Genomic DNA, 13,670 nt, shown 5'->3' on the forward strand with positions numbered 1-13,670 from the left:
AATAATTGAATATGAACTGGTGTTATAGCCTTATTTAAAATGTTGTATTTAGGGTTAAATGCGAGTGATGTTAAAAGGCATTTCTTACACTGGAGGAAAGTGATCTCTTATATTAGTTAATCAGTTATTATTATTGCTTTAGTTAACTGAAAGAGAACATGTAAGCATTGTTAGCATTCACTGTCACATCTATGGCTCACAGGGACACCTGATGCCTCAGTTACACACACGATAAGTCATGTTCACTGAATAGAGGCCAAGGCGAATTTTCATAGGAGACTGGGATCTCAGGTTTCCTGGGCATATCAAACTTTTCTTATTGAAGGAACACACACACAGCACATAGCATATCTCTAATGTTGGTGGGTCGGATTGACGAAGCTGTGTTCAGGGATTCTTTCACCACACAGAACCTTTAAACCTCTCTGCTGTCTCACTGAGTCACTTTTAAGGCAAAGACAATGATTGAACCAGGCAATGCAGTGTTGTCAGAAAGACACACATGCTCACTCAAGCGCAGGGACACCCATGAATGTGTGCACACACAGTGCATTAGATTAGGTATCAGTTGCTAGAATTCAATAGCTCCCTGCTGCAGCGAGATTAACTATTCAGAGCAGGTGGTTAAAGGGCCTATTGTGTTGCATTGTTCTGTGCTACTATGACAATGCGTTTGTCTGGTGGTAGCCCACTGCCAAAACAATTGGAAGGGCAAAGAGCTGGAAGAGTACACATACATATAAGGTTTCACCATGTGAATAATTTCCAGTTCTGCAGAGCAAATTTAAACAGAACTGAATAGGTACAGGTGTAGCAAATGAGGCTAGTGACCTAGTTAATATTCCATACCAGTGTCATCTGGGTTTTGTTGATGGAAATTATTTGAATATATATTCACTGAAAGAAAATTTGAAAAATGGTAATAGTGGTGGGATTCAAATATGAACTGGTACCACCATAACATCTCTCTGAATAGCTGTTTATGATTGTAATCCCCCAAAGACATGCAAATGAGAGAAAGAGTGGCGGTGGATAATTAGTCATATTTATCAGGATCCCAGCAGGCCCTTACAGACAGCAGGCTAATGTTTGAGGCTAAACACATGTTCTGGCTCACCTCAATGGATTTTCACTCATCACGGAATCAGCAACAGCAGTATACTAGATGTTTTTATTTTTTTCACACAAAATTTCTGTGTTGTACTAACACTGTTTGGGAATTAAGGCTTTAAAACTGAACGATTATTTGAGTTGATCTTCAAATAAAAAGGGTTATTGGTAGAAATGAAACCCTGTACAAAAATGCTCATAAACCTGTAATGGATGTTACGAGTAGTTATTTTAGTGGTATTTAATCGCCACGTGGAGTGTCAAATCAGAATCGAACGGTGCTAACAATATCCTCCTTAAGTTTGATATAAACTCAAAGGCATGATTTTGTTTATCTGCAAGGGATTTCTGTGTATTTTCCTTTACTCAGCACAAAAGCCAGCACTGCTTCCTCTATTCTGCTTGTTCTGAACAGAAATTTCAATGGACCTAACTTAATTACAATAATATATGCAAATAAAATGTAACAACATTACCAAATACAGCTTAAAAATGACCTTGCAGTCGACTTAACACCTTTCTCTCTCAGTATTAATCAAAATGAAACATTTTAACCTTCACAAAAGATCTATTTTTTGCAGACCCTTTGTATTGAATAGTATTTGATTACATACTGTATTTAATATTGTAATAATTTTTTTGTGTCTTATAAGTTTATATGTTCATTACAAGTGAACCACCACATCACCTATTTTATTTGCAGATGGCTCCTTAGTTATTCCAATTGACATTAAAAAATATGATTTTTTCCTTAAAGTGATCTGTGTTTTTTCTTTTTTTACTTAGTTCTGTCAAAAGCGTATCTGAAGCTGGAGATCAAACCATGGGGCACAGCACTGGACCTGCGATGAAGGTTATGTTCTTCAATCCAGGAAGTCGCCTCAAAGAAAAATAGCAACATGCAGCTCTGAATCACTGACACCTCATACTAAGGATCACCTTCATCTTAGCACTCTCACCTGTCCACTTGGTGTGGATATTTGATATTTTTTCCATGTGTCTCTGCATAGACTTGGCTGAGAAGATCAGATTCTGTCTATTATCAACATTAGATCTGTCTCAAAAATTATAAAAAAAAAGACGAATATTGCATTTTCTGCTTGACTGTTAAATTATCTATGTGGAATATAACATTCAGCAGATAAATCCTGGAACACAGCCATAATCAGATGCTATTATCACTTTGAGGATCAATCCCCAGTTCTAACCCTCCTCTGGTACACCGTGTTATTCTCTACGATGAATCCCAACAGTCTACCTGGGCATGTCCTCTTGCTGCTAAGTAATGTGCTGGGCCTGAGTGTAGGCTTTGAGTTTACTGGCTCTGAGGGTCAGTGGGCTCGCTACCTGCGCTGGGATGCCAGCTCCAGAAGTGACCTGACATTTCAATTGAAGACGTCAGAATCGGAAGGCCTGCTGCTCTACTTTGACGATGGCGGATATTGTGACTTCCTGCTCCTCAGGGTATCTGAGGGTAAGCTGCAGCTTCGCGTCAGCATCGACTGTGCTGAGACCACCATCACCTCTGATAAAATGGTGAATGACAGCCGCTGGCACTTTGCAGCCATCAACAGGCACAATTTGCGGACTGGCTTGGCCTTGGATGGCCAGACCAAGACGGCAGAGGTGCGGCCTCAGCGTCAGTTCATGAAGATCGTCAGTGACCTCTTCCTTGGAGGGCTCCCAGGAGACATCCGCACATCTGCCATCACCCTGCCCACTGTTCGTGAGTTACCACCATTCAAGGGAATTATTAAAGATCTCAGTTATGGGAGTAAGCTGCCCACACTCATCAATAGTCAGAAAGTACGCTTGGATATGATGGGCCTTTGCACAGAGAACCCCTGTGAGAATGGTGGGATCTGCTCACTGGCAGATGGAGAAACCTACTGTGACTGCTCCAAAACTGGATATGTAGGTCGATACTGCACTGAAGGTAAGAGGGCTGGCTCCAGAGCTTTCTGTGTCGAGCAATGAATATTGATTAAAAACTTTGTAAAAAATTCAGAGGGATTCCTTACAAATTCAGAACTGACCTAACAGCAGGTTTGCTGTCTCCCTACAGATATACGGTAATAAAATGTTGTATTAACCAATCATATTTGCATCAGATATACAGTATATTGTTAAAATTATCTTATGGTGTGTGGCTTTAAAAACTCAATGTACAGTATTTTGCCATGCTATAAATCTCAATACAGACTGCTGAAATTAGATTTAATTTCCATAAATGGGTTGTTATTCACATTACACCTAGTGTGATTTGTTCCACCCTAAACTTCATTTATGAAATTCTTTGACAAATGTGCATTGATTGCAATGTAGTATTTACACAAAAGGTTAATTTATGTGAAGCATGGGCAGGTATACTCCCCTGTGTTTGAAAGATTTCATGCAATTCACACAGGACATAGAATTAGAGTATTTCTTTGTAGGTTATTGCTCTTGCAGATTCTTTTAGAAAGTCTTCATATTTCGTGTGGGAGTTAAATTGGAGGTGATGTGCTCAGCATTTCCTCTCCCTTCACAGTTATTACTTTTGATGAGGAAGCGGTGGATACGGTATTAGCTGATATAACTAAAGTTACAACACTCAGTTCTCTTTTCTCCATTAAATGTATTCAGCACTTGCAAGGTGGTACAAGAACCTGAAGGTACATGCAATGTTTGGATGAGAAACAACTTCATTTATTTTTCCTCTACTTCTGTGCCAAGACCATCTCTTTTTTGTGGAGTGTAATGAGATGCAGCTATATATTATATTCTACCCTATTCTATCTCCACACCTTTAAAGATATAGGCCCACAAGGCTTTTTTTCAGGTGATACTTATGTATACTCTCAAATAGCCCAGTGACAGTGATGTAATGCAGGACACACTTTTCAAAGTAGTCCTGTTTTTCCTGGTACTGTACACTGAACTACTTTCAATTTTTTTATGGCCCTGCTGGGTGAGGGCTGCATAATGTTAACCTACATCTTTCAAAACACACCACTGCTTGTATCCTTGAGATCAATGCTATCTGATGCCAATAGCAACTTGCTCTTTTTTGGAACGGCATCTCCCACATCAAAATGTTGTTTTTTTTTTTCACATTTAGATCAGTAATCCATAGAATACACATTTTCGCTATAATCTTGCATGCTAAACTCTGTTCTTCATGTGTATGGATTGTAAAGGATAACTTGTGAATAGATCCATGTCAAATTTCCTCCACTGCTGACCCACTTCCTGCCTGCCTAAATCAGACTGACAAGGCTAAGGGATGACTCCACTTTGACAAAAATCCGGGGAATGCTCACTGAATGCTACAGCACTGATTGCAAGTTATTTTAAACTGTGTCTAACACAGTTAAGATTTTGTTATTTATCTCCATTATAGCATACATTTAAAATGCAATCTAAGATTTCCGTGCAGCGGTTTTTCTGCATTTTGTTTCATTATATGTCCGATCATTTGCTGCTCAAACAAAGCTGTTTGGAGCTTAAATCCCAAGTGCTAGCCTGTGGCATTGTTCAGGACAGCACGCAATGTGCTGGTTGCAGAGCAGTCAAGCGGACAGACTGGACTTGACCCCTTTTTGCTTCATCTCATTTGCTCATTGCCTTTGTTGAACACTTGATGGAGGAGAAGGAGTAGCAGAATGAGGAGGAGGAGGTGGTCCATTTGTCCCAGAGCTTCCTGATAGTTGACAGGGGAACTATGACATCCTCTTGCTAAAACAACCAAGGTTTTAAGAGTGCACTAGCAACTCAGCCAGACAGCTTGGACAGGGAAAGAGATGGTCATATCTCAGCCGCAGGGCAGCGCAAGTATGACGGGTGAATTCACCACAGGCCTGTTGTACCCCTGTTTGTCCCAGGAGGTCAGCTGTTGGACACCAACAACCCCCTGTTTACTTCCTCTCTCTTACATCTGTTTTTCTTTCTCACATACACATTTATTGGCACACCTATTCTCCATATTCCTCTATTTTCAGGTAAAACGAGAGAGGCAGGGAGGGTAGTCATGTTAGCTTCCCAGCTGATCTGACTGCTGCTCTTTTCTGCTTTCCCATTAACTAATGTGGCTGATTGTTCATTATGCCACAGAGACTGGGAACCATAATTAAAGAGGATAATGAGAACAGAGAACATGGCTAATTTGCCCAGAAAATGCTTGCACAAACACCACCGTCAATTCAAACTGTCTGTTGGCAAACTAGCACAGAATTTTTTTATTGTTAAGTCCACATGTCCACTTGTGGTCCTGTCAACCCTGGTGGACAGGATATTTTTCTGGGATATTCAGAGTCATTAAACTTTCAACATTTAGTTGCAGTTAGATGTGAACAACTGCTTAGCACACCTGTCTTTGTCGGCATACCGTTAAATATGCTGTACGTTAATGAGCAAGAAAGCAATCTGTTAAACCTGTGAATATTTGTATGTTACATTATCAGGCTGCATGACCCGGGCCTTGCATGCTTCCACTCAGACACTTTTGTATTCACAGTTGCATTTACAGTGCACACAAACACACACATAGTTGCGGAGCAACGATAACCTGGAGCTGCTGGTTAAAGTGGGCAGATGGCTGACTGACTGAGTGGACTGGGCCTTGGAAGCATTTTGCCAGCTGTATTCCTAATGGTACCCTGCTAGCCTACTGGCCTAGAAGGGAAATATGAGAAGAGGGCAGAATTAACGTGAGATGAAAAATGAGAAAATGGCATGGGAAAATGGGGTAGAGCCTGTTTGTGCCACTTGTGCACTGAAAAACATTCATTTCCACACTGTTTGCCCATTTTTGGGTGTGCATTCTTGCATCATGGGATAGCTTGGTTAGTCTACTGTTGATGCATTATTATTACACCACAGTGATAATCATGAGACAGTCCTGTCTCAATCGGAGCTCCTGCAGCTCTTCCCAAACTGTCGAGCTCGGCTAACAGCTTAGCACCATAAACAGTTGGCCATAAAACACATGTTCAGTCTCTCCTCCCATGTGAATCAGGATGTATCAGTGTGACTAACTGTGTCAGGGCAATGAGCTGAAATTAGACACCACTCACCACTAGCTCTCCACACGTGTTGACTTTGGCAGGCAAATCCGCTGCTGTATCTCCACAATTTTGTCTTCTGCTGTGTTGATAACTCTTAAACTGTTCGCTTATGCGGAGTCATCTTTAATATTAACTTGATTCTGCTCCCGTTATTAGCTGTGCAAATATCAGTATCTTTTATGGTAATGATCTGAATATTGTCCCTCATTCTTTTCAGTTAAATTAATGGGGGTGACATTATGAAGTCTCTTGAATACCTTGGGGTTTATTCAGTTACAATGAGATATGCATAAGGTCAAGGTTATTAAGAGCTACACTAGATTGTTTAATGAATATGTAAAATGATCGCTCATTTCCTCTGTCAGAATCCTACATCCTGCATTTGTAATGGACAGTTTAAGGCCCTTTTGCTTAAAAAATAATTCACTGGCTTGATGGAAGGCTAGTAATTGAAGGTTAGGGCAAGCAAACTGTTAAGCAAGTGCTGAAATGGTGCCTTCAGGCTTAGCTTTGGGGATTAATAAACAGACATGGAAAAAATGACAGTTACAATAATCTTACTATAAAAAGTAGGTCAGGGGGAAAAAAAAGGAAAAAAATTGGTGAGGGACTTGCCTGATTCCAGTGCAGAGGGCATTTGTGTCTAGTGCCCAAGCTGAAAATTATGTTTGGATTTGAGTGGTGAAGCTGCTGGTAAAATAGAGCAGGGGATTATGCTCGGACCACATGTCCTCCACAGCACATTGGCTTGTTCTGGATGCTGTCGCATCAAGAGAAAGGGTTTTATCTACATGGGAAACTGAGCATTTAACACACAAACACTCGCACACAGTATTTGTGCACTTACTGAGCGCAAGCGTTTGCACAGTCAGAAAAAAAAATAGAACGTGTGCCTGCTCAGTCAGGCACAGACATTCAGGGGTCTTAAGTCCCCCAGTTCTGGAAAGCTGGAGCTGCACTGCTGTCCATCAGCTGGCCCCTATCTCCCTTCCACCCGCTTCCATGCTTCGTCCTTCCCTTTTCCTTGCCAATGTCATCCTTTCTCATGTTGGAGGAGAAGTAGCAGCCATTTTGGACTCCGGGAGAGTATTTCACTTCGCCTTTATCAGCGACTTCTCCAGAATTTGTCTCCCTACACATCCACACATGATATTTCTCTCTTGTGTAGAGTTTGTTATATTTAACATTTAACAAGGACTTAATGCTGTGAGGGAGAAAGAAAATAAAGCATTAAATCCCTAGTTATATAAAGTGGTGGGAAACAGACCGGGACTCTTTGCAGCCTGGGCAGAGATCAAGGCAGTCAAATTAACATCTGATATTGTGCATTAGAGCTGACAATTAAGGTTTGTTTAATTTCCTCATGTCAGTCCTTGGAACTCTTTAGAGGCTCTCATTACAGAATCTTCTGTAATGAGCACCAGGTTTGAGACTAAAAAAGTAGAATCCTGGATCATAGTGCAATATATAACTACATATACAACTGAAACTACATTCACTCAGTGATCTCTGAGGTGCCCTAAATCAGGCTGGCATATTTGATAACCACAAGGTGTCATCCATGGGTCAGACCCTGGTGAGGATGTTTGCCGCAAGGGATGAACCGTAATGTGTGGCTTTTTTTTTTTTTTTTGCCATGCCATACTGTGAACAACAGGAATCCCACAGTGAGCATTCCCCAGTGAGAAACCACAAGGGGTGTGTGGAATTTGGGTTAGCAGTGAAAAAAAATGTTGGTGGGTGGGTTAAAGGGGCAAAAGGTGGAGTGGAGGAGAAAGTTATGGTTCTGAGAAGGAGCGTCCTGAGATCCACAAACCTCACAGTACCATAAATCCTCAGAGATGTGGATTTATGTCTCTTTTTATGTGTGTGAGGCACTCTGTGTGATACAAGATGCTGAATATTTTGTTACTGTACCAATATTCGTAATTTGAAAGAGTTGATTACCAAAAGTGTCATGTCAATCTGGTTCCCTGAGAGGATGGGACAGATGAAACTTTATGTGTCTTCTCTTCACAGAGATTTACACTGAGGTAGTTATTTTTATCAGACATGTCAAGGGGCAGCTCTTTGTTCCTTACATGGCAACAAAATGCTTATAAGTGTGGTATGTTTTGCATGTTTGACCCACATGCAAAAGTGGCTGTAGTGTGTCATTAATGCAGGCCTTCTCTTTGCTTTCTCTCCTGTCTTCTGACAACTCCACAGCAGTCCAGAAAAAAACAGGTGAGTCACAAGAAGGGCAGCACACAGTTTCAGTTAAACTGTTATGTAATGTTTTTGAAAATTATTTAGACATTCAGTACCAAAAGGCAAGCAAATATGTACCACTAATCTTGGTATAACATTTAAAACTGACATTTAAAACATTTATTCAATAAACAACCTGGAGAGCTACTTTATATTCACATACTGTCTTACTCTCTTTATTAGTCATTTGTCTGTTTCAACAGAAAGCTTTCAGATGCACTTGGGAAAGCTTTGCTTTTAGTTTGATAGACATGGTTTGCCATCATGCAAAACTTGCTTAATGGCAATACTAGTGTAGTACTGGTGTGCGTTTGTTCCTCAAATTCTCTCTCTGTTCCTGTCTGTTTGATTTTTTTCTTCAAGGCCTCGCACACCTCAAGGCAGAGCAAGGTACTCTCTTCTTTTTCTTTGTAGATCTCTATTGTTTTTTTGTTCACTCACCGCCTGGCTTGGCTTTGGGGTGTAATTTTGCGCTGTTTGCCTTCACTACCTTTCCATGTGCATTTTTGTGTTGCAGTGCTCCCATTGTTGCTGCAGAGAAGTGGGAGGGTTTGTGTGTATGTGTGTTGGTAGGGAAGGGTGCATGGCGGCATGGGATTTTCCTCATCTCACCTTCATCTCTTTCTCACTCTCTCTAGGGTTCTGTGTCTCCTCACCCTCATTTCACCAAGTTTTCTTTGTATTACATTAGTGTGGACTGTTCTCAGTTCCGCAGATAACATGCAGTTACACAATCCACTGTTTCAACTCCTCTGCAGTGACCGGGTAGTGGAGGGAGGAGGGAGGATGAAAAGCAAGGGAGCAGGAGGGGGGATAAGGAAATCACTGGAATTTGGGGAGACAGCTTAAAGGAAGACGACAAGGATTAGTATGGGAGATAAAGAGTGGAAAAGAGGAAGATAAGGAACAAAAACTGTCATGGTTAGGTAATGTACGAGTGTTTTAGTTGCCTAACCTTAACTGTACTTTAACTGTAGTTTATTTGCCATAATCAGAATCTTTTCCTGACCTAAACCACACTCTAGTTGCCATGAGCAGATATTATAGAAAGAAATAATTTTAAGTTTACTCTTGAACTTGGATACAGCAGTAGACAAAATAAACTTACCTTGAGGTTAATTTAGAACTAGTTTTTAATCATACCACATGATCTTTATCAGCATATGGAGTTTGCTAAATTGGAATTTTCTGAGCACTTTAAGGACTTCTTTTTCATGTTGGATTAAAGTTGAGATTCACTCTTGAACTTGGAAGCAGCAGTTTGACAAAACAATCTTACTTTAAGGTTAATTTAATAAACTGTATGTTCCTGAGCTTTCAGTCATATCACATGATTCTAATACTGTGGCATTAATCAAAAAGTTAGAGAATGCAAAATGTCACTGAACATAATTTGAGATTTTGTAGAATCTTCCTGTATAAATTGTATAAATGGTAAAGTATAAATGTTCCATGCTGGCAATAGGGTTCAGAAGGAAAGAGGGACAGTGAGCATCACAGAGGAGGCCTGTGTTAGGGTTCTTTCAGACCAGCATTTAGCGCAGTGAAATTTTGTACAGAAATAATTTTCTCACTTTCTTGGAGTTGCCAAGATCTTTGGATTTGCATGCAAATATAAAGTCAATTCCTGATGTGCTTTCATATATAGTTCAACTGTGAACTTGCCAACCAGCTGCAAACTGTTTTGACAGTGCTGACCTATAAGGTAACAGAGGTAACTGGAGAGTCCAAAATTGAGAATGCGATTATATTAGCTATGCTGGAAACCTTTTCTTCGTAGCCTTCTTTTTCCTCCTCTGAACCACTTATTTAGGAGGACACACAAATAAATTTTGATGTGTCTCTTTCTGGTGCGACCTTAGTGTAGAGATGCCATTCACCAAAAGATAAAGAAAAAAGAAAACAAAATGCTAAAATTGTGAAGTGTCGGTTGTCTGCTGCCCACATTCACTTCTCTCATTTCTCCACCATTTGCATGATTGTCAACATTTTGCATGAAAGTGTCAGTTGGCAGGGCAAATGCCCACTGTAGACAGGTACACTAACAATAGCTTATCCCCACTTTTTGCTGTCTTTCTCTGGTGCTCTACGTTGGATCACACTCTTGCCTCTTTTATCGCTACGGATTCTTTCTCCTCTCCAAAAACTGCAGGTAGAAACAAAGGTACAGCTATCATTTTTTTCTATACTGCACTCTTATATGCGCTGCGTGAGAGCTGTGTGTGTGTGTGTGTGTGTGTGTGTGTGTGTGTGTGTGTGTGTGTGTGTGTGTGTGTGTGTGTGTGTGTGTGTTTGTGTGTGTGTGTGTGTGTGTGTATGTGTGTTGAATTTGTGCTTGTGCTGCCACTGGTTAATCAATCATTATGTGTGTTCATTAAATGTGTGCATATGCTCATCTGTGTGAGAGAGAAAGTGAAAATCAGGGGACTCCAGCTAACAAGTGCCAGTATTTACTGTTGCATGAAGGAGGAGTGATTGAGCGGAGAGAGGAGTGGAGATGGAAAGAAATATGGTGTCAGTACTGGAGACTCACTTGATTATCACTGTTAAATTTAAAATGATAATAGTCGTAGTTTGCTCTATGATGGATTATTCAGTGTCTTTGCAAATAGTAAATATTAATGATGGACTATCAGTGTGAAGATCAAGCATTCATGTATTTGCGTGTGTAAGTGTACATTGTAAGTGCTTAATTGAATGTGACAGTTCTGTGTCTGTTGAAAAGGAGCTGATTGAAGAATTTAACCTGACATTTGGATTCATTTGAATGAGGTCATAGCAGTGGCATTGTGCATAGAATATTTTCATTATCCATTTATCAAAGCCATGAGATACACTGTGTAGTTGTGTGTGTGTGCCTCCTGCAGCTAGATTGAGGAAAACAGCGAATTATGATCCTGATCGATATCAGTTTATGGAAATATTTGTGTATTTTCTGACTTATGACTGAAACGTGGCTACAGTGAGACTGACTATAATCGTATGTGTGAGTTGCCTATGTTCACTGATTGTGTGCTAATCCTGTCCTTCTTAGTTACTGTTGCTACACCTGTCAGGCTTGCTGTTTACAGTGTTAAGGGAAGCGGCTTTATCACTTTAGATTTTTGGTCATTTTTTAAACAAGGGGTCTATAAAGATGGAGGTAGAAAAAAGCAGGTTTCTCATTTTTAGCCTGCAGTTGTTGATTTTACTGACTGAAATGACAACCGTCCCTGACAGATCTTATCAGCTCTAGCTAGCTAATTAACTGCTGTTAGCTGCTTGCATTGGTTGAAAAGCTCTTCTATCTGACTCCTTTTAAAAGGAGAGTCTTGTAGAAGGGGTTATACATATGCAATGATGGCTACATACTGCTATTTTGGTAAATGACCTAGGTTAAAGCTGGGGCTAAACCCAGGCAAAAAGTCAGTGTCCTCACCAGTTCATGATATATCTAAAAGACATGGAAATATAGACAGAGCTTTACTATTTTATTGCAGCGTAGTTAGTCCTAACATTATAAGTATGCTACGAAAGTGTAAGATCTGAACATTAATTAGGTCAAACAGAAGCCTTTTTGGCTGCTTAGCTTACATATGTTGATTTTTAAAAAATGTAATGTGTTTGGCAACCATAATGCTGTCTTAGGTAATGTTCCTAGGTTTGCTGGACTGTTAACTTCCCCAAATCTGATAAACACCAGGATATAGCCACTAACGTTAACTCTGATAGCATCCGGGATCTGCTTCCACACAGTGGGGAAATGATAAACAGTGGATGTGCTAGTCATGGAAGGGTTTTTTTTTCATAACCCGTAATCCCAAAAACTAATGTAGTATGATGTGCTTCTTGGCTTTGGGAATAACACTGGGTTACTACTGTAGATTGTACACCAGTTAGCCAGACACGCTAACATTTGAAGCTTAAGTTAGTGCAGAAAAATGCGCTACTTAATCCATTCCTTACTCTTGCGTATCCATGTCGAGAAATCCAAAGCTCGTCATGCCTAGTTACAGTTGCTAGGCTATGATTTGAGAGTTGCTTTTCTGGGGAAGGGCTTAGAGAAAGGTCAGTTACTGTATGATAATCTATTTTGATCGATATGAAGTAAAGGAAAGTTGTGTATTTTCTGAATTTTGACTGAAATGTGATTACAATGAGACTATAACGTATATGAGTTGTCTGTCTTCACTATTCTTCACTGTAATATACCCTGTGCTGTTTTCTCCCTGTGGATGGGGTAAACCAAAAACAGAATTCCCTTCCCCAGGGGAGCATGTCAGTCTTGCAAGACCACATATTTCCAATGAAAAATATGGAGCACCTTGTCATCCCTGTGCTCAAATCTGGGACTGATGCCACATGTACCCCGAGCTATGTATCAAAAAAGTTTTGGTCCCTTTCAGTCAGAGAGGCCCTGATTGTTCTTGGCTCAGAGAAAACTTTTTAGAAGCCATGGCAGTGGACCAGGGACTGTGCTCCAGTTAGCAATATTGCTCCAGTTAGCAACATGCTGCTCTTCAACTTGCAGATATGTAGTTTATTAGACTGCACAGATATCTATTTTCAGATTTTAGTGGCTGATACGTCCTTTTTTAAAATATATAAAATTAATAAAAATATTATTGCGATCACATATGTTCATCTGGTTGCAAATTGAATTATTTAATCAACTGAAATCTACCTACTCTGTGCTTGGGGGAAGAATCACACAACTGAAGAAAGGACAGGCTTCACATGAGACCAAGTACTAATCAAAGACCCAGTTTACAGCTGACATTCTGACTATGATCATATCTAAATATGTCATCCAGGTAATGAGATCTGATCATGAAGGCTTACATTTATTTTCTGCGGTAATTAGAGATGTGGCGAAAAGTTTTGGTACCCTTACACCTCATTGAAAAAATGCTCTTTACTTTCTGAAAAGTGTTAAAATTATTGCATGCCTTTGGTTTGCCATAGAATAAAACAAAAAACCCGTGAAAAGTGTTTCACGAAGATCTTCGAAGATGGCGTGGACAAAATTATTGCTAACCGTTAGAAAGTAGTGATAATTTAGTGGATTGTAGTGACGCCCACTCGCTGGCTGTGATTTCTCCAGACAGTGACATGCTCTATTCGCACATTGGCTCAATCGGACATTACACGGACTTACACGGACTGGATAATGTCTAGATAAGTTCAAGGTTGCAGTGCATGTATAAAAGCACTATAAATTAGAACTTTTTGGTGAGTCACATCAGCTCTGGGAGGGAGCCCCTGAATCTGTGCAGGGCACATGAA

General features: G+C 40.1%; 1 protein-coding gene across 2 annotated transcripts in view; it reads left to right on the forward strand.

Moving 5' to 3' along the window:
* The first annotated feature begins 2,291 nt into the window (after nt 1-2,291).
* Nucleotides 2,292-13,670, forward strand: part of nrxn3b (neurexin 3b) — a 270,387-nt gene continuing 259,008 nt past the window's right edge. Inside the window, exons 1-3 of one of the 2 annotated variants that reach the window (XM_040125526.1) lie at nt 2,292-3,046; nt 7,927-7,938; nt 8,948-8,984. In XM_040125526.1, the coding sequence (XP_039981460.1) occupies nt 2,350-3,046; nt 7,927-7,938; nt 8,948-8,984 (746 nt within the window). In that variant the 5' untranslated portion in view covers nt 2,292-2,349. The remainder of the gene's footprint in view (nt 3,047-7,926; nt 7,939-8,947; nt 8,985-13,670) is intronic. The other variant, XM_040125524.1, reaches the window with a different exon arrangement.

This window comes from Xiphias gladius, chromosome 4 (genome assembly GCF_016859285.1).
Source record: "Xiphias gladius isolate SHS-SW01 ecotype Sanya breed wild chromosome 4, ASM1685928v1, whole genome shotgun sequence".
NCBI classification, from domain to species: Eukaryota; Metazoa; Chordata; class Actinopteri; order Istiophoriformes; family Xiphiidae; genus Xiphias; species Xiphias gladius.